This window comes from Macrobrachium nipponense, chromosome 23, assembly GCF_015104395.2.
Source record: "Macrobrachium nipponense isolate FS-2020 chromosome 23, ASM1510439v2, whole genome shotgun sequence".
Classification (NCBI taxonomy): domain Eukaryota; kingdom Metazoa; phylum Arthropoda; class Malacostraca; order Decapoda; family Palaemonidae; genus Macrobrachium; species Macrobrachium nipponense.
In genome coordinates, this window is record NC_061090.1 from 81792296 (window position 1) to 81817241 (window position 24946).

Genomic DNA, 24946 nt, shown 5'->3' on the forward strand with positions numbered 1-24946 from the left:
ACAGAAGAAGATATAAAAAATCAACTTGAGAAAATGAAGACAAATAAAGCACCAGGACCAGATGGAATGAAGCCAGTACTGTTCAAATTACTATTACAAAGTAACAACCTTCAAAAAGAATTGGCAGAATGTTTAAATAACATACTGAAAGGCAGGAAAACGCAGAAAAGCTGGTTTAAGTCAAAAACAACACTTACGCCCAAAAAACAAAACCCCACAGTCAAAGATCTAAGGCCAATTGCTCTAACAAATGCATCATATAAAATCTTCATGGGAATCCTGAGAACCAAAATAGAAAAACATATTAGAAATATAGGAAAAATGAATGAACTACAATCAGGCTTTACCGCACAAAGGAGAGGAATCGATAATTTATATATCTTACAATACTGCATACAAGAGACTTACAGAAGAAAGGACCCATTATTTGTAGTATCAATAGACTTCCAAAAAGCATTTGACTCGGTTAATAGGAAAAAGCTCATTGAGGTCATGATGAAATACAGGCTACATGCAGAAGTAATAAATACAGTTGCAAAGATATATACAAATGACGTAACAAGCCTATGCCTTAACAATACAGAACAAAAAGAACTAAACGTTACCAATGGAATAAGACAGGGATGCAATGGCTCAACCATATTCTTTCTATTAATAACGTACTTGATAATAGAAAAATTAGAAAATACAACAGAAGGTTTCAGAATGAAGTAATAAGGATAGTGGCACTACTATATGCAGACGACGGATTAATACTAGGGCACACACTAGAAGAAATAACAAAATCAATAAAAACCCTTATGGAAATCGCAAGTGAATGTGGCCTAAACATAAACAAGGACAAGAGTAACATACTAATATACAACGACTGGTACAGTATCGATGATGTGGAGAATATGGAACACATAGAAGGAATAAAAATAGTTAAGAATATTAAATACCTAGGAGTAACAATCAACAACATGAAAGACTGCTTCAGAGAACAGATAAAAAGGGCCCAAATTAAAGCAAAGCAGATGGCAAATATGGCTAATGCAGTATTCAAAAAAGCTGTAGCAGGGTAAAAATAGGAAAATTGTACTGGAAAGGACTAGCGATGCCTTCATTCATGTATGCGATGGAAGTCATGAAACTTGACAGGAAAACAATGAATGAATTGCAGAAGATAGATAATAAAGTATACAGAGCAATATTGAAAGCGCCAAGTTACACAGCAAGTTGTGCGTTAAGATCTGAAATAGGGGCCTCTTCCTGCCAATCTAGAGATATCAAGAATAAACTTTTCTACCTGAAACATACACTAAAGAATGGTGGAAATAGGCTCCTATATGAGATAACAATGGATCAGTATGAAAAAAAAACCTGGATAATGCAAGTAAAAGAGTATATGAAAGAACTAAACATAAACTTAAGTAAAATTGAAGCAGTTAAAGACAAACAGTTAAGAGAAATAATAAACAATTGGGACAGAAAAATATGGCAGAAAGAAATGAATGAAAAGTCAACATTAAGAATCTACAGAAAATATAAAGAAAGCATAAGAGAAGAAATCTGGTATGATAACACTGAAAAAACAATGCTGATCAGTAGGGCCAGACTAGGTATACTAGGATTAAATGATAGAAATAGGATAAAAGGAGAAGATACAAAATGTTTATACTGTGAGGAACAAAATGAAAATTTAGAACATTTCTTACTTTACTGTCCAGCATACAATGAAATTAGAAATAGATATAGCTTTATGCAGCAACCATATCAAGAAAATAAAGAGGAATTAGTAGCAAATATAATCTTATTGGTAGTACTAATGAGGGAGGAAGTGGAGAATAGGAAAGATTTTATAAAAGAAATGTGGTATTTCAGAGAGAAGAAGCTCAAGCAAACACAAACAAAGGAGGAATAAAAGAAGCAAGGGAGCCGTTTCAAAGGCATATCCCACCCACTACTACTACTACTACGTCGTAGCATGTGAAGAGAATTGCGTGTTGATTCAAGTACTAGTCCTCATGTTGGCATAAGGCCAATTTATTTTTTGACGTTATTTCCAAGATGCAAATGGAAAAACAGAATGCTGCGAACCCAAGGGCCATTAACTGGTAAACACAATAATATGCGACAGTGAAGCGTCAAGAAAACCTTACAATTTGGAGCAAGAGCCTGTAAAAGCTTAAATGCAGCTTAATCTGTAATAAAGACGAATATTATCCTTATGAAAAAAATGGATTGACAATTTCCTTAAGTTAATCATTTGCAAAACACCACGTTCCCGGTTAGATAATTTTGTATGCTAACATAAAATATGTTTAATTATAAAAGTTGACCTCAGTTCTCAAAGTGAAGGGATTCTGTTATAAGAGTAGCTCATCATATTCACGGGTCAAATGCGAGACCAGTTGGAAGGCAAAGATAGATTATGCCAACATGGGATACTCTCAGGTATTCAGTGTTCAACTTTAGCATAAAAGATCTTTTTGGTTTGAAGAATGTATCAGACAAAACGTATTTATGACCTGCTTTTATTTGGTTACCAAATTTTTATTCAAAATGTTATTTATCAACGATGATGGGCAGCGGCGGATCTAAGTGGGTGGGGGATGGGCGGGAGACCTGGTCACATGCTCCTGCCCCATGGATATGAATTGAACTAAATATACAATTTAGGCCAAGGACTGGGACCTAAGGTCATTCAGCGCCGAAACGTAAATTGATAGTAAATGGTTTGAGAGGTGTAAAGGAGGAAATCCTCACAATTTCAATACGAATCAACCAATAACCACCGCTGTGTATATATAATTATTGATAAATATGATAATCCTAAGTGTACCCAATAAAAGATTTCTAGATTCTCTCCTGATGATGGGTTTCAGATGTTGAATGTCCACCATAGAGCGTCAATCACTAGAGTGTCAATCTCCCTGCCTCACGTGTGACCTCGAGCGGCCATATTGAAAGGTCTCGGTCCTGCTCATGGTACTATACTTTATTACTTTTATTATTTTTATCTTTTTACTCTTATTATTTTATTATTGTCATTAATATTGTTACTATTATTATTATTATTATTGTTGTTGCTGTTATTATCATCATTATTACTGGACCCAATTTCTCAGAGAAAAATTACCTCATAAATATAGGAATTGGCCTAAGTCGCCATGCCTAAGCACTCCAGCCATTGTGGACAAGGTCTAAACATCTGCTCTAGGATCTATAAGCAGTGTCTAGCAAGAATGGTTCCTGTAAATTACAGGACTTCTTAGCACACAGCCACGAAGCACCAACTAAACAGTAATTTGCAATCACTAAACACTATCATCACAATACATTTTTACTCACTAAACACTCATACTTACTATACACTCACTAAATATTCACACTTAAACATACACTCAATAACACTAAGCATTCACTGAATACACTACACTCACTATACACTAAATATTCATAAAACACAAAACACTCACTTTACCACCAACACTCAGTAAATGTTCACTGAACACTCAATTAATCCTAAACATTCATTAAACACTAAACAATCACTAAGCATTCATTATACACTAAACATTCACCAAGTACTCACTATACTCTAAATATTCACTATACACTAAACCTAAGCACTACATATTCACTTAACCCTAAATGCTCAACTAAACCCCTAAACACTCATTAAACACTAAACAGTGAATGAACATTCACTCATTAAACACTTACATACTAGATATTCACCTGGGAAACAGACTCGCTATATAAAAAATAAGAAAGACGGTCGCAAGGAAGAACACCAGTAAAATCACCACCTGGTTAAGTAGGGAGACGACAGACCCCTACCACCCCATCCCCCCTCTACCTCTACCTCTACCCACAATCCTAACTCCACCTTTTCACTTCAACCTCAATTCTTCGAATCATATTCCAGCTGTGAAATTTAAGACTGAATTCGCGTAAGTGGGCTTATCATAAGGGAGTGATATCACCTAATTTCATATTTCCACGGACAACCAGTAATCAGTTTGATTCAGCCAAGCATTATTGTGTAACAGAAATTTATGATTTTTTTTGGTATATATATATATATATGTATGTGTGTATGTATGTATGTATATAAGCAGCAGCCGAGCATGGCCAATAAGCCTAGTGCTCGATTCTTAAAACAGACCTCTGGTTATTCCTGACTAGATAAAAATGTCCAGAGAGAGAGAGAGAGAGAGAGAGAGAGAAGAGAGAGAGAGAGAGAGAGGAGAGAGAGCGAGAGAGAGAGAGAGAGAGAGAGAGAGAGAGAGAGAGAGAGAGAGAGAGCATAACAGGAGATACTCGAATTAAAATAATGCTCGCCAAGCATATTCATACTCCAGATCGTATGGTCAAGAAGTCTCACTTCTGCACTGAAAAAAGAAAAGGTGGAAACCTACGAAAATACTTGTTTGGTGCTACCCTGAACGCAATTCCACATGCAAAAATTTGTACAATTGAGAACTTCGATTAAATTATGAACTAACAAGATGGAAAATATATTTCCTTGATTCTTGAAATAGGCCTAATCATGTAACCAATGTAAACGCGCATTTAACTTGGATTTAATTTTTTTTATTTTTTTAACTTCTCTCATTTATATTTCATTTAATCAGATGCTAAACTTGTGTGTTTTATGAAAATAAATCATAATAACTTTCGATACAACGCTATAAAAGTAATAAGTTAATTTACAAATATTAGGCCAGTGCTTACACACACTGTTCGTACTGCCCCTCTATGGTGAACACTAAGTCTTGATTTTACACTTTGAGAGCCGCAGATGTTTCTGTTTTTTTTTTCTTTATTTTAATATACAATTATTGAGCTAACATTGATCATTCACTGGGGAAATACTTTCTGTGCTTAAACAGTTAATCACTGATACGTATTATCAGATAAATAGGATGACAGTAATTGAAATAAAATATACTAACTGGCAACACCACGAGTTCCTAAAGAACTACGATCAATTCTGAGATTTGTTTCTTCACGTTGGAACTTACTGAACCATATTTTTTTAATGGCTTTCATAGCAACTCAAGACTGTAACAAATATGTGCGCAAGTAAAACAAATTTTATATTTACCCACATTCTTCAACATACAGATAACACCGATTTTCTTTAGGTGTCAACATTTGTATATGACAATGATATTTCTTAATTACACTACATTCCCAAGTTTTCCTACTAAGCTATAGTATTCCATGAAACTTTCCTCCATCATATCTTAATAATGCTTGTGGTTAAAAAAAAATAATAATTACCTTTACAGGTTATGTTAAAGTGAATGAAACTGTTTTTGCTGATAATATTCAGTGCGATTTTCATATACTTTGCAAGTATTTACAGTAATACATTTGAAGGATACACAAACACATAGAACTATAAAATACTTAATTCAACTTTTATTTATAGGCAGATCAAACACATGAAAAACAAAAAATTGAAATCTATAGTGAGAGCACACTAAGTAGAAGGAACCTCAGTAATAGATGAGCTGTGACAAGATCCGGGCAAAATAGTAATGCGATTTCTTCTAACACCTGGTTCTGCTTAATGGCCATACCTGTAAAGGAAAATAACAAATTTAAGAAAAAGGGAACAAACCAGAAGTTATCTTATTTTTAAAGGCCTGTTAAAAAATTACGTAAAAAAAAAGGCCTGCTAAAAAATTATGTAAAATCCGTAAGTTTTTTTGGTAATTTTTGACACCCCTTCTGCCCCTGTCACACCTCATAACAAATGTCCAGACCCCCAAGAAAATTATGTAACATCAGCTGGTAGCAACTCAATTTAGTGTTTCCCTTTTTATAATGCAATATAATATAATAAAGTTTAGCCTAATACCTTGAAATTATTACCTTTAGGTTTTTCTTACTACTTAAGTTTATCACAATACACAAAGTAGACTATGTAGAAGTTTAGAAGAGAATTAATATAAGTTGTGGTATTTTTCTAAGTCATATGTATGCATAAGCATAGAATGCCGGAGCTCAGAAAAGGGATGAGTTTGTGATATTATTCTATGTCATGCATTGCATATACTACTAGCAGAAAATGTTGCAGTACAAAAACAATGGTTGAGTTTGTGATATTTTTTTAAACAAAGATTTATGATAAAAAATAAATACTACCATATTCTCAACATTACTAAAATATAAGTATATTTACTTAATCTTTACTCTCTCTCTCTTTCTCTTTTGTCCTTCAACATTTGCATCTTTTCAAAAGAAACATAAGGAAAAAATCTGAAAATGTTTTGTTAACTTATGGCTGTAGGCCCCTCACCCACACTGTCACACTCAAACACTTCACCATATCCCCCTTCCCCCAAAAAAAGGCATTACATATTTTTGAACAGCCCCTTACAGTGGTGAAGGTGTTAGCGTGTATTTGATCAATATTAGTAATTATACATACATTAATAAAAACAGTCAACATTTGATCAAAGATAGTAATTATTAAGCCATTTATAAATGCCTGGCTATATACATTTGACCGGTTCAAATTCACTGTCACCAAAATCAAATTTCGAAAGTTAAAACTTACTTCTGGAATTCCCATTCTCGGTTATCTAGTGGACATACTTGACGTGTTTTCAGCCACCTCGAAATGCAATGGAAGTGAAATGCATGCTGCAAGGAAAATTAGAAAAATTATAAAACAATATCATCTCATCTATGGTGCATCACTATACTGTGACCAGAAACAATAAGTAAAAAGCCACAATAATGAATATGAGCAACTGTATTTTCCAAAATACAAAAAAGGCTAATAAAGGGAGCTTTTGACCATTTGTACAACGGCCCTCTTTTTTTTTTTCTTCATCTTTTTTTTTTTTTAACCTTTCTGTATTTTGAAAAATACAGTGGCTCACATACATTATTGTGGCTTTTTACTTAATTTAATTTATTTTCATTATTATCATTATTATTATTTAGAACATGAACCCTACCCATATGGAACAAGTACATAAGGGTGGAGAGACACTTGTGTCCTGAACATTAGCATCCTGGACAGTTGCATACCAGCCAACTGTGTCCCAAGACATTTGCAGCCCAGGACAAATATGTCCCTTGATAATTGTGTACTTAAGGTATTAGCTAAAAAAATTGTGAATTATACTTTTTTATGAAATACACTGATAAACTTAAAGGTAATGAGCCATCCACTTTAAATAGCACTTAACATAGTTAACTGCATCCCCAAAACATTTAACCATAGCTAACAAACCTTCAGTATGTATTCACATTAGGATAAATCTTCTGGCACCAGCTGGAAACCAGTTAAAAACAATAAAAAAAAAAATGTATATGCAAGGGATCTGAGGTATCCGGCATCTAAAGTGTAGATGAGGTGAAAGCTGGTCAGCAACCACGTTTGAACCCTGTGACGCAATTAGCCTCTTTTCAACCGCCTTGGTAAGCAGACGTTCGCTTTTGCTCTCCTCCACCCAAGCCAGTTTTTTCGCTTAGCCCATGATCCCTTTCCTGCTTTTATGCTTTTGTGTGTGTGTGTGTGTGTGTGTTTGGTGATTCATTATGAATTCTCCATTGGATCTAAGAAGTCGCATGAGCGACAACACGTATTCCAGCCTTCCAGGTTCCTGTGTTCATTCATGCTTCCTAGCGGCCACCTTCACCTTGACTGACCCTGATACAACTTGTAGTGTGTCATTTCAATTTTTGTGATGTAACTAATCCATGCCCTGGGTGTAGTTCCTGAGGAAGCCTATTGAGCAGTAGAAGAATTTTTACAGGAAGAAGGAGCATCGTAGGAAGTTAGCAGACCCATCGTAGGAAGTTGGCAGACCCATCTTAGGAAGGATTCTCTCCTCCTCCTCATGATTCATCTTTGCAAGCACTAGGAGTTGCTCAGGGTGATATGTTTAATGCTGCCCCATTTCTCTTAGGAGTCCCTTTGTTTTGAAAACCAAACACAGGTGGAAAAATAATAGGGGGGGAGAAGAATTTTAGCTATCACTGTCATAAGAAAAATGCTGATAGAACATAAACATACTAGAGATGCATAGAGTAGTCTTGTACAGCAAGGATTCATACTGTGAATGACTAAAATACAGTATAACACAAATAATGTATATAACTAAAATCAAAGGACAACAGGCTTGGAAGATTTCATAAGATTTCATAATTGGGCAGCAGATGATACTTATAAAGTTAGCACAACAATATACAGTACCATCAGTTGTATACTGCTTTCATGTATTGGTTGCAACTAAAAATGATATTGTTATGATACAATAAAGTTTGTTCATACTTACCTGGCAGATATATATATAGCTGTATTTTCTGAAGTCCGACAGAATTTTAAAAACTTCCGACACACGCAGTGGTCGGCCAGGTGGTTAGTACCCATTCCCGCCGCTGGGAGGCGGGTATCAGGAACCATTCCCATTTTCTATTCATAATTTTTATTTCCACTGTCCCCTGAGGGGAGGTGGGTGGGTACTTGATTATATATATCTGCCAGGTAAGTATGAACAAACTTTATTGTATCATAACAATATCATTTTGTTCATGAAACTTACCTGTCAGATATATATATAGCTGAATCCCACCTTTGGAGGTGGGAAGGGACAGAATAGAAGGATTTTGGGAAACAAATGCATGCAGATGATTTACATCTTGGTTCCACCTGTTAGCATAGCTGGCTTCGTGGTTACTGCCACGTAAGTCTGCTTGTGCTACTAGAGTTGCCAGCGAGGTAGAGACCTATATAGCTGGTGCACTCCAGATGATCTGTCAACAGGGGCGAGACCACGACGTGACTAGACCATATTGACCATACCATGAGGGCTAAGAAGTAAAATAAATATATATATATATATATATATATATCACCACCTGACCAACCTAGCCAAAGTTAAGGTGTGTTAACTAAGGCTTAAGAGTTAAGAAGTCGCCGTTGTCGGCGACTCAACAACTAAATTAAGAGCTCTTCCTAACCATTTTCTACAGGATAGGATGAGTGGTACTTCTTGCCCCAAGATTGTGTCTGCAGACACGTATGGCCCTAGCGAGCAGCAGATCTCATATGCCATCTTCACATCTCGCAGGGAGTGTGAAGTGAACACAGAGTTGCTTCGCTAAAACATGGTACTCAGGATGTTGCTGAGTGCCATGCTCTGTTGAAATGCTTCCGAGGCCGCGCCCTCACCTCGTGAGCATTCAGATAAAAGATTTCAAATCTTTGTGCAAACACAATGAAGGAGCATTTTTGAAAGAACTCCTTAACACTAAAGCCAGGCTGTTCTTCGATATGGGCAAGTCTGGTCTTTTTCGGAACACTGCAGATTGCCCGATTGACTTCGACTTTCTTGAGTTTTATGTAGATAAAACTTGAGAGACCCGACAGGGCACAGGACTCTCTGGCTCCTGCCCACTAACTTGTGCCATCCTTGCTTCCAAGCTCCTGGCCCAAGGACAAAGGTCGTTACCATTCTTAGGCCACAACGGAAGGGTTAGAGAGCACACCGCCTTGTGTTCTCTAAAGCCAAAACTTGTGACGATGGCTTAAAATCTCACTAACCCTCTTTGTCGTATCTAGGGTGGTTAGAAGAAGGCCTTCCTGATCACATGCAAGAAGTTAACAGGTAGGAGAGGTTCGAATGCTTTGACATCAAGAACTTCAGACTACGTCTAAGTTCCATATTGAAAGCTTCGATCTGGACATGCACAGTCAGTCCGTCTGTACTAAAGTCAGGTGACCGACCAGTTGACCAGTCAGACGAATCAAGGACAGCAAGGCTGTACCCTGAAGACCATAAGGCACTATTCTTCGCTGAAGGATGAGTGTCTGGACTGCCTGGGCGATTCAATCTAAGCAAACCTTGGGGTGTATCAACGCAACCCAACGTCGTCAGCGAATCAACTCCTGACTCGAGCTTCTGGTGCCAGGAGAAAGGAGCGAGGAGCAAAAAGGCGATTCAGTCCCGAAGGAAGAATGCCTGACAGTCCAACCTGGTCTCATGTTACACGATCATCGGGGGTGTATAAACGCAACCGACTTCGTCAACAAGAAACTCAGGGCTACTATATGTCGCCTGATCTCGCACGAGTGTCTGACTCCGAGAAAACAGGTGAGACAAAAAGTAGATGGTGAGCGAGGTTCGAGATTCCACAGAACTCAAAGATCGTGAAGGGCTTTGTTGTTTGACAGACGCAAATCTCTGAGCCCAAAGGCCGTCAACAACATATTTGCGTATTCTTTAATAGTTGTGACTGCCAGCTTATCCCATTCTTCAGACGGAAATGGAAGACGGTAATCTTATTCCTGTCAACATCTCGATAGCCTGAACGTAGTCAAGACTCAGAGCGGAGAGGTTATAGGTACCTTTCGAGTTAGAGTAGACCGACTCACTCGGAAAAGGTCCTTGGAAAGTGAACTAGGAAGTATGTGACCTCTGTGAATCCAGGATCCTGAAGGCCAACATGGGGCGATCAGCGTCATTGTCGCTCCCTGTGACGTCATAAATCCTCTTATTACATTTCCTAAGCGATTGAAAAAAGGGGAAAAAGAGACTAAATATCCATCCCCGTTCAATATCATAGGATGGCGTTTAATGGTACCGATCCCGGATCGAGAATAAGGGAGCAGAGAAGAAGAAGCCTCTTCGTCCTCAACATATCGAAGAGAAGAATGAAAGGGCGTCCCTAAAGTCTCCACAACTCTCAACTTACTTCTAAAGAAAGATTCCACTCGGAAGTCAATAGTTGCTGCCGTCGATCGAGACGATTCGTACGGACTTTCGCAATCCGGTAACGAACCTCTAGAGGATCGTTACATTCTACGCCTGTTGTTATAATAGGCTTTCTCGTAAACTCGAACAGGGACCGAGAGAAGATACTTCTTAAGATATGAGAGAGCTGTGGAATATCAAAGTTGATCTGGACCACTGGTTCCCAAAACTCGTTACGAGGACTGGAGGGACTACCGAATCGCTTTTACTTCTTTCAGATTAAGATCCAGGACATCTGAAACCCTATCCAGATGTCCGGCACCTTCTTTCTATCACCTCAGGTGATAAACGCACTGAGAGATGTTCAGAATCATTCCTAGATCTTGAATAATATTTCAGTTTCCCGGTAGGAAAAAACTGTGGTCTGAATTGCAGTCTATTCGGGGAAACAAACTTCTTCAGGAAGGAAATGGTCCCCAGCAAGCTCATCCATTCCCTCCCCGAGTATGCTTACTTCCCTAATAAGGCTGCGCTTTGCCTAAGCAGGAGAGCATATAAAAGTGCAATGTTGCGGTAGACTCGTAGTTCTATACGTCGGTAACGAGCACCGAAAGGATTAAGAGATAACTCTGTGAAACATAGTAAGGCAAAACGAATGCAAACGTTTATTCATTCACGTAAGAAAATCCCCTCAATCTTAGGCTAAAGTCCGTGATTGTAGGGCAGAGTTACAGTTAGTCAGTCAATCCCGCAGGAGAGACGTAACCGCCAGCACAGAGATACGGTTAGTCAGTCAATCCCGCAGGAGACAGAGACGTAAACCTACGGCGCATGACAGCGCCCGATCTGTTGCTGGCTCGGTTGGAACTGGAAGACAGACACAGCATGACAGCAGCAGCCAGCAGCTTACGAACGTCGTCTCTTAACTTTATGTCTGGGTTGCCAGCTACCCTATTCTACGAAGAAATAGGTCCGTTATTTTTTTTTTGAGCCGAAAGACTCTCAAGCTGGTATATTTAAGCGAAACAGAAAACGCTAAATATATAGATTCGTTTGTGTCGTCAGAACACTACCATACAACGGTAAAAGATAAATCGGAAACTCCTGGAAGGCTGCAGGGAGTAACGATTAAATGTCCTTAAAATAGACAATAGACCTCTCGGTTGCCATCCGAAGAGGTAACTACAGCAAGCGTATATGACTTGAACCAACCAGAAGTAAAATAACGCAAGGCAAAATATGAAATTATATCACAATAAAGTTTGTTCATACTTACCTGGCAGACATATATATAGCTGAATTCGGAAATACAGCTACATACATATCTGACAGGCAAGTTTCATGAACAAAACTTAAGAGAATCGAAGCAGTCAGCTCAAGCTTCTTATGTTACTGGACATAAGCGTTCATTGACGTAGTCTACAAGTCTATTTCTTGTACGAGTCTGCGAATGACGAATGAGAGCTCTTCCGAATCTTGTCAATAAGAGCTTATTCGCTTACGCAATATCAAGTTAATGAGATGTTTGTCAATGAGAACTAACCCATTTACGGGACAAAGAGATATTTTGTCAATGAGGGGATACCCACTTACTTGACAAAACGAAAGTATATTGTCAATGGGGGAAAGTCACTGAATTGACAAAACGTAATCCAGGGAGTCAAGCATTTAATTTTTTTCGATTCCCGTCTCAAACGAGGAAGGGGCAAGAATCCTGTTAAGAGACTGGGCTTACGGCAGGTAGAACGACGATGTTCAATTCGGCAGCGTAGTCCTGACTAGAAACTAACAAAATCTATCATCTGAAAAACCCTTTCAGATGGGCTAAAAAGCTTGCAAAATATCCTGGGAAGAGGAAGAACTCTCCAACCAACTTCCTCTCCCGTATCACAACTAATGCCTGCTAAAGCTTAAAATTTATTGGCAGTATGGCAAAGGAAGTCCTGTCTTGCGCTTTCCTGAAGAGCGTCCTTTTGATGAGTGCCTTTGCAAGAATCCCACTGAACGTTGCCGAGAGTCCTGACGTGCAGGACATCGAGCCTTACATAACCCGTAACTGCCTTATCGCAAAGTCTTGACTGCGGTAGTGGCAACTTAAATTTATTGGCCGAATGGCAAAAGGTTGCGGTAGAGCAAACGAGATCTTCCCTTGAGCTTTCCTTAACTCCATCCACCTATGCGAAAAGCAATATTAATTGACAGAGACCTCTTGAATTCACGAAACCCGATGTCTTGCTGGGTTTCGAAGAAGAAGTTGTCTGTTCACTTTAAACTTCCTCAGAAGCACTGCCTACTTCACATTCTTTGCAGGTGAGGTAGAAGGTATCACCGGAGGTAGAGGTAAACATTCTTTAGGCCCATATCTGAAACAAGAGCTTGAAGAGTTCAACAGAAACGTTCAGCCAGGCGACACACCTGGCGTGCGCTGGTGCACGCTCGGCGTCCACTGGCGCGTGCTCGGCGTCCACTGGAACGCGCTCGGCGTCCACTGGAGCGCGCTCGGCGTCCACTGGCGCGCACTTGGCGTGCACCCGCGCGCGCCTGGAGTCCATCCGAGCGTCCCGGGCGTCCGCTCTCAAAAGCTTCCTGCTACTATGACTTCTTTTACGTATTTCTCGGTGGAAAGACGGACACGAGTTCAGGCGACGTTCGCCTTCTTACTTCTCAACTGAAACGCATAACGAGAGAGAGAGAGAGGACGTGAAGCGTCCTCTTCTATAAAGCTTCTATTTAGAGGCGCGAGTCCTTCCGAAAGCTCCACCCCTGCATGGGGAGGACGCTTCGGAGGACGAGAAGCAATCTTTCAGGATTCGTGCACGCGCACGCACTTTGGCAGTCTGGGGATTTTCATCAGAAACTGCGAAGGCACGCCAGATCGGTGGGGGTTCCTTGTAACCCTCCTTAGGCTTTCGACATGCTCCCTCCCCGGGTCCTGGGAGTCAAGCAGAGGTCCCGGCCTAGAGGCGAAACGAGGCCGATCTGACGCACCCTCCACTACACAAGGGGTATCACTGCACTTCTGCACTTCACTTTTACTCTCTAAAGCAAGCACTTTCGATTCTAAGATACGAATCAAAAGAGTATCAGAGAAAGGGTAATTCTCTACAGACACTGCTTAGGGCCCGAAGGCAACACTGCAGGGTTAGGAGTAACAATTACAGAAGTAGCACTTCACAGCAATGAAGGAGAGCGAGCACCTCTCGTAGACATATTCATAGCCCGTAGGCCATACTACAGGGTTAGGCAAAATAAAGTCTACAGGAAGGTTAGCAGGTTCACTACCCTGACTTTTGTTACTGATTAATTGCGTACATACGAATCATACGTCTTCCTTACGGAATAGACAAAGTCTCACACTCCTTACATGACAAATCTCAACAAAGAAGCAAGACCCATACCCCTCGTACATACCAAGTGCGGATCTACCGAAGCTTTCGGTAGCCACACCCTATCTTTGCAGACAACCCCGTCTGAAACTAGCCTAACTAGATTCAGATATTTTATGCAAAAATGAATCAAATTCAAATCAATTTAAGATAGCGTATGCCTAGCCACAAATCCCACAAATCCAAGTAAATAAATCAAAAGACAATTAGGATACTTAGCGGCAATGAAGTTTCCAAAATCCTAAGACGGAGGTACTGAAAACAGGTGTTTTCAGCACCAGCGACAGAAAAATTATGAATAGAAAATGGGAATGGTTCCTGATACCCGCCTCCCAGCGGCGGGAATGGGTACTAACCACCTGGCCGACCACTGCGTGTGTCGGAAGTTTTTAAAATTCTGTCGGACTTCAGAAAATACAGCTATATATATATCTGACAGGTAAGTTTCATGAACAAACCTCAACTTAATTCAAAATCACCGTTGAAAGATATTAAAATAGGAGCTCAAAGAGGTTTTCCAGACATACTGACATATTTCCACAAGCACCAACTAGCTCATGCCTTTTACATTTATTCAAGTCTCTTGTCAAGAAAATCTGTGTTCTAGGGTTAAGACAGCAATGGTGAAGAGTTCAGTTTGAAGATAAAGCATTTATCTGCTTTATCATTTCTCTCTGTAAGTGATGTTTTTGATGGCTTTAATTTTTGTCCACTGATTGTGATTTGGCGGCCACCCCCCCCGAATTACTGAGTTTTTGACATGACGTATATTGGCCAAGCAAGTGGAATAAGGTGAGCACCAAGTTTCTCTGTAGAGCCCTCGAATGTTCAAAAAAATTTTAAACCAGTTACCCAGATCTAACAATATTTGCGAGGGGTTACATAATGCTTTGCAGTCCTCAGCAACCTGCCAACTCCCCTCTATTTGAAACATAATTGATGCATTACAGGAGGCAGAGGCCATTGCATTCAAGAAAAAAAAAAAAAAAAAAAAGTTTTTTAAAACAAGAAATCCAATGCAACAGAAGAATAAAATGCAAATAAGTTAATCATGGCACTATTAGAAAAGTATAATCCTGTGGACAAAATAAATTTCTTACAGGGCATAGCTCACAACTTTTGATTTAGTTGTTTGATTTAATTTATATAGATTTTTGGCATTATGCCAAGCACTGGGGCAACTAAGGCCATTCACCACTGAAACGGAAACTGACAGTAAAAAGGTGCAACCTTCGGAACCAGGAGAGGAGATACCAGTGGTGGCCGGTACCTCCATGGTCCCTATAGAGTTTTAGATAAAAAAAAAAGTAATCCTTTGTTAATTGTGATTCTATTCCTTGCTATGAATGTCTTTTGTTTTTGAGTTCTCGGTTCCGTTGTTGTGTTGGGGTGCGCCCAGGGTGCTGGTCCTTGGCAGCAAGTTGTTGTAACGGATTCACAATAAACCTGGTATCTGGCCCTGTATTTAATTATGCTCATCCTAACAGTCCCCGTCTGCTTCCTCCCCGAGGAAGGAGAGACAGGCCCCCGTTCCTGGAGGAACGGGAGGACCAGCGGAAGACCCACCTGTCTCACTGGAGCGAGACAGACCCTTAGAAGTCCCGTGACGAGACTTCTTATGGGGGGGGGAGACCACCTTCTCTTTTACGGCAAAGCCTTAAAAGTCGAAGGGGAGGAGGTATGAAGATATGATGATCTCGAAGAGGAGGATGACAACACTTGACAAGTTCTCTTCCTCTTCGGTTCCTCCGAATTCTGCCAGACTTCTACCATCAGGAGTAGATAAACATCACAGGGCAGCGTGACAGGTTCGTCCAGTGACATAACTCCCGGGTAGTAGTGGTAATGAATATGATTATCAGCAGGGGATCAGTACACACACTCGAGGATCGGTCCGCAAAATGCTACGAGTCATAGGTACAATTCCAAGGTTAGGATAACCAATACGAAGAGCATCCAACTAATACTGCTGAAAACACAATCACCACTAGTCTGTAAAATAAGGAAAAAAATATTAAAGTAATGAGGATACTCCTCACGCATCCAAGGGCGCCGCCCTCTGAAGTGAGAGGAGATCCTCCAACATCAACACCACACGCCCATCCTTCTACCTTCTTCCGATAGTAAGTGAAAGGAAGAAGGAGAAGAGAAATTACCATAACAACGAAACACGGACAAGCCTTTGAAGTGCCCTTGGTAATTCCCAAGCGTAAGTATAATTTTTGGATGAATACATGTCCCGTTACAGGATCAATATCACTTACGTTAAATACATGTCTCATCCTCACGTTAGATACATATCTCGTCCTCATGCAGGTCTGAGCCAGCGTTAAAGGGCGAAAGAATGTAAATAATATGTTGGCATACCTAAGCTGCCGACTCTTGACACAAGTAGAGGGGTGGTTACAAAGGCTATCACAAAAAGTGGGTTTGTATATTAATTGAAAAACAAGGACAAACCTTTGTTTAGTATTAATATCAAACACCGTATATGCATAATTATTTAAACACAAAAAATAAACAAAAAGGATCCCACCGGGAAAAAAATTCAACGACCAATCAGCCGGAACTCACAAACACGTCTTCATCGGAAGACGGCCAAAAGCAAAGTAGAGTGTTTACATCTGGGCAGGCTAGCCTGCCCCACGGTAGTTACTACCTAACCACCTTGTTCAAGATTCAACGGCCGTAATTCCAGCTACGCCATAAGTACATTCCTTATGTTAAAGGACCGAGGGTTTGTAGTTCGTGTCGGAACAACTATATTTTTAGTTCTTGAAAGGAGAGGAATACTTCTGCATATCCCAATTTCCTCATTGTCAGGAATTTTGGTCTCAGCCACCACCTTAAACAATCTAACTTTCCTTAAGGGTGTGAATCTATTCTTTACTTTTATCAACAAATTTCAATTATTAGAGTACATGTACAAGCAACAAGAGCTCAAGAAATAAAAAAAATCAGGATGGCATATTCCATTAATGTCAAGACAAAAACCATTGCTATGTACACAATTACAGGGTGTAAAAGTGTACAAATAACCCCCAAGTGGCAAGACCAACCAAAGTTATGGAACGCCTGCATTTTTGCTGGCCACAAAGTGAAAAAGGATAAATAATTTGAAGTTAAATTCATCAGGACAAAATCAGGTGGTCTTAATGACATCTGTGAGCACTGAAAGATCCTAAAATCACACAGTAAAAGCAAAGTCTTTAACCAGTGTCTCTCTACATATAACAGCAGTTAGGTAAGCTAATTTGTATTTAGGAACTATTGTATTCATGTACAGAACATCACTGCATTGGTGTTATTTCTCTGAGACCATTGGGCAAATTTGCTATTGCAGTGTCAAGCACTTGGGGGATGATATTTTGTTCTCCTGTAGAAACACAATACCTAATCTTAATTACAGGTCTAAAAGCTCACTACTTAACAAATCATCCAATTAACTTGTTACAACAAAATCAAACAAGTTGAAAAACATTTACTTACATTACACACCCCCCAGGCAACAGTGCACTCTTCTGATGTAACAGAGGCTTGATTTGCCTGGCATTCAATACATAAATCCATGATATGATTACGACAAATGGCACAGTTGTCTACGACAATGTCTGTAAACAATAATAAAATATACATGAAAGATAAGTGGAAAAGATTAAATTCCATTAGTTTTTTTTCTAAAAACTTAATTCTCTACACTGCAAGTCACTTATATATAATTACCACTTTTAACATCAGTCCTTTTCCTTGTTACAAATAATTACAACAGATTTAATTTACTTATTTTTCTTGATTATATCCATAATGTCATAAAATTGGGCTAAAGGCAATTATTCTGAACTTCAAAAAATTAATCAGTCCAATACTCACCCCATGCCCATAAAGCTACTGCATTCCACTGTAAAAAGAGAAAAATTATTTAATGATAACTGTACTCGGTTCTTGATCATAACAACGCCCAATGACCATTCAACTCCCATCCTTTGTTGAAATTTACATACTCTGTCAATTATACAAGTCTTTTATACTTGTTCTATCACCTATGGAATAAAATTAGTACAGTATTTCAAATGGTATGACAACCATATTACTTGTAGTACTTAAAAATAAGTTAAGTAGACAACCACCAAGGTACAATAAGGGGAGCCCACTTTTTACACCTCAACACACTTGCTCTAATTTGGAACATGCCTTAAATAAATATACAGCAGACCCCTCTTATTCGCGGGGGATGGGTACCACACACCTGTCTAATAGATAAAATCTGTGAATACTTAAAACCCCTTAAAAATGCATATCACAAAAAGTGCATTTATTGTCTGATTGTTTGTATGGTGCTTTTACGTTGCATGGAACCAGTGGTTATTCAGCAACAGGACCAACAGCTTTAAGTGACTTCCAAACCACGTCGAGAGTGAACTTCTATAACCAGAAATACACATTTCACTTATATAACTTACCCAGTGGTTACATATAGCTGTCATCTCCTGACGTCACGGCAGAATTTGAAATTCGCGGTAGCGCTAATAGTTTGACAGGTGATCCCTCTACTCCCGCCCTCTACCGGGTACCGGGAACCATTCCAACAATAAATCAGAAGTTTCCTGCTGTCGGAACCGGTAACACGGTTCCTCTGCTGGTTGGAATTTGGATTTGATCATCTTGGTTTTCTCCTTTTGGTGATGTACCTTGAGTTTACTGATCTTTTTGCTAGCGCTATAGTTATTTTGGTTTTGATATTGTTGTCCTTTTTAGGAATTATTTTGAATTCTTCACGATGTCTGACACCGGCTCTGTTCAGTATAGGGTGTGTAGTAGTGGGTGTAAGACTAGACTTCTTAAAGCTTCACTTGATCCTCATTCTACTTGTGTTAGTTGTAGGGGACGTGAATGTTCTTTTGAGAATACGTGTGAAGAATGTAAGTCTCTAACATCTCAGGAGTGGAAGGCACTGGGAAAGTATATGAGAAAGTTAGAAAAAGATAGAATCAGAAAGGCTTCACAGAGATCTTCTTCTAAGTTAGTGAGTAGCCAGGATATTCCTCTGAATTCTGTTAATCCTGTTCCCATTAACCCCGTAGTGGTTGCTCCTGCCCTCGAATCTGTATCTCCCGATCCCGATCCCGTGTCAGTATTACGAGCCGATATGGACTCGAAATTTGTCTCTTTCCTCACCACTATGCAGAAAATGGGTGAGACAGTGCAAGAAGTGGTAGTTAAGTGTGATAAATTACTTAGTGCAAGTGTAGTGGAGGAGGTGGTTGTTCGGCCGGTTCGTTTTCCTAGGTCTAGGCCCCTGTCAAACTCCCCAGATCCTGGGAGGAGGCATGCCGCGAAAACCGAAGGGAGGCGAGCGGGATCTGCTCCCGAGCAGCCGCCCCCCTCAAGCAATCCTGTAGCGTATCCCAGGATGCTGTCGCTCACCATTGGAAAGGTGTTGCGAGGAAAGGTTTTTGTTTTTTCGTTTCAAGCGACTCTAGTTCAGATTGTTTACCTCTTATAGGAGGTTGGGCGTCAATAAGACTTCTAGACCGCTGAAAAGGTCTCGCGATGTTTCGCCTGCTGCGGTTCCAAGAAGGTGGTCGGCTGCCGAACCTTCTTGTAGTTTTTGGGAGGAGCCTGAAGCTTTTTCTCCGGCGGTTTCGATTTATCGCCCTTCTCTCATAGAAGTGGAGAAGCCGAACACGCACACTCCTTCGGAGCCTTCTCCAGAGCCTCCTCAAGCGATAACTCCTGCGGCTACAGAGTGTGTATGGATCATCCTTCTACGCCTCCCGCGCCTTCTACGTCGGTGGATCCTCAACCTTCGGTGTTTGAACAGATGAATGCCAAGTTAGGCAGTATCTTGGAGCTTTTGGGTAAGTCTCTTTCGTCCCCGAATGCGCTCCCGACCGCCTTACATCTTCCGCAGACTACTGTGCAGTCCTCTTCGCAGGCTCCTTTGCAGTCGCCTCTTCAGGCTCCTTTGCAGTCGCCTCTTCAGGCTCAGACTCTCCATGTGACTCCTCTTCAGACGCCACTTCAGGCGCCTGGTTGGACTTTGGCTCCTTTCCTGACTCCATCTATGGCGCCACGTCAGGCTCTCGCTCGAGCGCCACATCAGCCGCCAGCTCAGCCGCCAACGACAGCCGCCAGCTCAGCCGCCCGGATTCGTCTCAGTACAGGCTCAGACGTCTTCTCCTGCTTTCTCACACCTCCTCGGACGCATCAGGGTGTGACTTCGCCGAACAGGATTCCTCTTCCGATGGAATGTTCGCCAGTTTCGTCGAAGGAAGCTTCGGATTTGGAGGAAGAAGGAGAAGGACTTACAGAAAAAGACAAGCATTTGTCGGGGTATAAACTCCTTTTACGATCCTTCGTTGACAACTTTGGAGATTCTTTTGCGCCTTCCGTTCCAGTTTCTCTAGTTCGCAGTGGAAAAAGGACAGTAAGCCTGACTCCTCGTCATCGTTCACGCGTCTCGTCTCTGCGATTTCGGCTAAGAAAGCTATCAAGAAAGTGAAACGCTTGGCTTTTGGAGAAAAGGGAACAGGGGAAAAATGTTTTTTTGTCTTCCCCCTTCGAGCACTTTCGTCTCAAGGAGGCCCGTGTCTGGGGTATGACACTGGAGAAGTTTTTTCCCTGGGTGTGACTGCCTCCGCTCAGGGAGACTTTTCTAGTCCTCGTGGGACTCTTCCCGCAGAGCAGCCCTTAATACTGCTAAGATTTTCTTTTCAACGAATGAACTGGAGCATCTTTGCAAGAGTGTTTTCCGTGTTCGAAGTTGTTAGCTTCCTGGATTGGGCCATTGCTTCGCTGGCCAGAAAGTCAAGTCATTTGGACTTTCGGAGGAGCAGTTGAAGGATTTTGCCTCCGGTTACTGGATTGTATCGATAAAGGCATCTGTGATGGAGCTTCGGAGCTACTGCCATTTTCGCCTCTGGAGTGTTGAAGAAGAGACAGCTTTGGTGCTCCTCCTTGTCGAAAGGGGTTTCATCGAACCAGAAGTCTGCCTTGCTCTTCTCTCCTTTGGACAAGAAACACCTTTTTCCGCAAGAGATTGTGAGCGAGATCGCTCAATCTTTAACACAGAAACGCGACCCAGGCTCTTTTTATCACAGTCAGTGAAGAAGCCCAGGGAAGATAGCCTACCGGTTTCTTTCTGCTTCTCGGAGGGTGCTCCCTCCACGGAAGCTCCTTAAAACCAAATTTCGAGGGAGAGCTCCCGTTCGATCATTTCTCCAGGTTTCGTGGGAGAGTAGAGCCTCTTCTAAAACCACTCCCTCTTCCATCAAGAGTAGGCCCGTAGTCCTCCACACAGCAGTAGGAGCCAGATTACACCTTTTCTGGCAGACCTGGTTTCATCTCGGAGCAGATCCTTGGACGGTCCAGGTCCTGAAGGAAGGATACACCATTCCGTTCATCAAGCACCCCCTCTCACAGAATTTCCTGTGAATTTGTCAGCCTTCTCGGAGAACTCCGAAAAATTTGCCGCCCTCCATCAAGAAGTTCTCGCCTTACTGGTAAAGAGGGCCATAGAGTTAGTGGACTCTCCGCAGGAACCAGGATTTTAAAAATCGCCTTTTCCTGGTATAGAAGGCCAAAGGGGGTTGGAGACCGGTGTGGACGTCAGTGCCCTGAACGTCTTTGTCCCTGAAAGATGAAAGTTTTTCCTATGGAAACGACCCAATCGGTATTAGCAGCGCTTCATCCTGGAGATTGGATGGTTTCCATAGACCTTCGGGACGCTTATTTCATATTCCGATTCATTCGGAATCGAGAAGATTCCTGAGATTCGTGTTCCAGGGCCGCATTTATCAGTTCAGGGCCCTCTGCTTCGGCCTGTCGACAGCTCCACAAGTGTTCACCAGAGTTCTGTCGTCAGTAGCAAAGTGGCTTCATCTAGACGGGATACGAATCCATGTATCTAGACGATTGGCTTCTCAGGGCAAGGTCCAGACAGAAGTGTGTGGAGGACCTACAAAAGACTTTAAGGATGACGGAAAGCCTAGGTTTGTTAGTAAACAAGGAAAAAAAAAAAGTCATGTCTCATCCTTCTCAGGAGATAGTTTTATTTAGGAGTGAGACTGAATTCAGTTCTTTTTCAGGCTTTTCCGTCTCTCCAAAGGATCGACTCTTGCCTGAACAAAATAGACGAATTTCTTGTCAGACAAACTTGCTCGGCGAATCAGAGGATGAGCCTTTTAGGAACCTTGGCTTCAATAGAGCAATTTTGTAAGTCTGGGCAGGCTCAACATGAGACCACTTCAATTTTACTTGAAGCAGAAGTGGCAAAGGAAGAAGTTCCCAGACTCCTTCGTGTTCCCCACATCTCGGAAGGAATCAAACAGGACCTCCTTTGGTGGAAATCAGAAGGAAGGCTAGAGGAAGGCTTGTCTCTAAGCCAGTTGAGCCCCAAACCTTACGCTTTTGTCAGACGCATCGGACAAGGGTGGGGGGGGAGCTACTCTGGGGAGAAAGGAAGTGTCGGGTCTTTGGCAGATTCATCAGAGAAAGCTGGCACATAAATCTAAAAAGAGTTGAAGGCGATTCATTTGGCTCTAATGCACTTCAAGACAGAGGTAAGAGGGAAACTAGTGCTGGTTCAAGCAGACAACACCACGGTTCTCTCTTACATAAAAAAACCAGGGGGGGACACACTCGTTCTCTCTGTTCGAGGCGGCGAGAGACCTACTCATTTGGGCGAAAGAGAACAAGGTTTTGTCTTGAGCACAAGATTTTATTCAAGGCTCGAAGAATGTAAAGGCGGACATTCTCAGCAGGAGAGGACAAGTCTTCTCCACAGTGTGGACGTTACATCCTCAAATATGCAAGAAGCTTTGGGGGATTTGGGGATGTCCTCAGTTGGATCTCTTCGCCACAAACAAGACAGCTCGTCTACCACTGTATTGCTCCCCAATTCCAGACGAGGAGGCGTTTACAGTGGATGCCATGCTTCTGGACTGGTCAAATCTGGATCTGTATGCCTTTCCACCTTTCAAAATGCTAAGATTAGTTCTGGCAAAGTTCAGAGGTCATCAGAACGTCAGGATGACTCTGATAGCCCCCTTTTGGTTTGGCCGGCCAGGGAATGGTTTCTGGATCTACTACTGCTGTTGACGGACTTTCCGAGAGAGTTACCGTAAGGAAGGATCTACTCAGACAGCCCCACTTTCTGAGGTTCCATCACAACTTGTCCGCTCTTCGACTAGTCGCATTCAGACTGTCGAGCATCTCCCTCAGAAAGAGAGGATTTTCAAAGAGAGCTTCAAGGGCTATTGCTAGACCCAGAAGAGAATCTCTGATCGAGTTTGTACCAAGCTAAGTGGGGTCCAAATTTCAGAGCTTGGTGCAAAGAAGAAGAAATTTCGTTTTCTAAGACCTCTATAGCTCAGTAGCTAACTTCCTTTTTGTTTTTCTTCGTGAGAATAAGAAGCTTTCTACCCAGACGATTAGGGGTTATAGAGCTATGTTGTCTTCTGTGTTCAGACATCGAGGATTAGAAATTTCTAATAATCAAGACCTCTCAGACCTGATTCGTTCCTTTGATACGACCAAGACAAAGGAGTCAAGAACAGTAGCTTGGAACCTGGATGTAGTTCTTAAATGGCTGATGTCAGATAGATTCGAACCAATCTCCTCTAGTTTCTTTTAGAGATCTGACCAGGAAGACACTTTTTCTTTGTGCTTTAGCATCAGCTAGAAGAATCAGTGAGCTGCATGCCTATTGAATAAGAGAGTTGGATTCGCTAAGGGCAATGCCATTTGCTCATCAATGCTGGGGTTTTGGCTAAGAATGAAAATCCCTCACGTCCTTGGCCTCGTTCTTTCTCTATAAAGAACATTTCGGAGTTAGTGGGGCCTAATGAGCCTGAATGTCTTCTCTGTCCAGTGAGAGCACTTAGACATTATGTGCAAAGGACCAAAGGTATAAGAGGTAACACCTGTGGTGTTCAGTGAAAGATCCTTCTTGTCCTCTTTCTAAAAATGCGCTCTCCTTCTTTTTAAGGAATTTTGATTTCTGAGGCACACGGACAATGTCAGGACTCAGATATCAAGTGTTTAAAGTCAAAGCTCATGAAATTAGAGCAGTGTCTACGTCTATGGCCTTTAGACGTAATCTGTCTTTGAAAGACATTATTAAATCTACATATTGGAGAAGCAATTCTGTCTTCGCATCTCATTATCTGACAAATTTGCAGACATATGAAAATTACAGTACATTGGGGCCATTCATTGTGACTGACACGGTATTGGGTGAGGGAGAGAAGGATGTATCCATCCTCACTTAACTTTTCTCCTGATTATGTTTTTTTGTATTTTTAAGGTTGTCTGAAGATACAGGGAGTTTTTTGAGTATCTTTCAGTCTTTTAATGTCTGGTGTATTTCTTAAACGGTTGTGGTGATCCCTCGTTTTTCATTGTATTTTTGTGGTGATTTGTACTGACCCTGAGCAGGGGCATTATAGTCTTGTCCGTTACGGTCACTCCTCAACGGCAAGTACTTATTATTTTTGTGTTCGACGCACGGATCCATATATCCTGTCGGTACAATAAAGGCCAGCAGACTACAGAGGCAGTAACCACTGAGTCAGCGGTCTTTAAAGGTAAGGAACCTATATCTTCGGATAATTCCGACAGTTGGTATTTTAGCTGCCATTGTCCCACACCTAAATGTGTCAATCAGCTATATGTAACCACCGCTGCAGGTAGGTCAGGTGATCTAACCCCCTGCCGCTGGGTGGCAGGAATAGGAACCATTCCCGTTCTAGAACCAGATTTTCTCTTCCACCTGTCTCCTGAGGAGGCTGGGTGGGCCATTCATCGTATATATCTGCCGTAAGTATGTACAAAACTTTATTGTATTCTAAC

The 24946-nt window shown here is 41.2% G+C and overlaps 1 protein-coding gene across 1 annotated transcript in view; it reads right to left on the reverse strand.

The window, feature by feature from the left end:
- Positions 1–5393: 5393 nt before the first annotated feature.
- The window catches only part of LOC135202188 (RING-box protein 1A), a 38109-nt gene continuing 18556 nt past the window's right edge, over positions 5394–24946 (reverse strand). Inside the window, exons 2-5 of the mRNA XM_064231447.1 lie at positions 17966–17993; positions 17585–17706; positions 6560–6645; positions 5394–5576 (exon numbers count right to left, since the gene is read on the reverse strand). Of these exons, the coding sequence (XP_064087517.1) occupies positions 5564–5576; positions 6560–6645; positions 17585–17706; positions 17966–17993 (249 nt within the window). The 3' untranslated portion in view covers positions 5394–5563. The remainder of the gene's footprint in view (positions 5577–6559; positions 6646–17584; positions 17707–17965; positions 17994–24946) is intronic.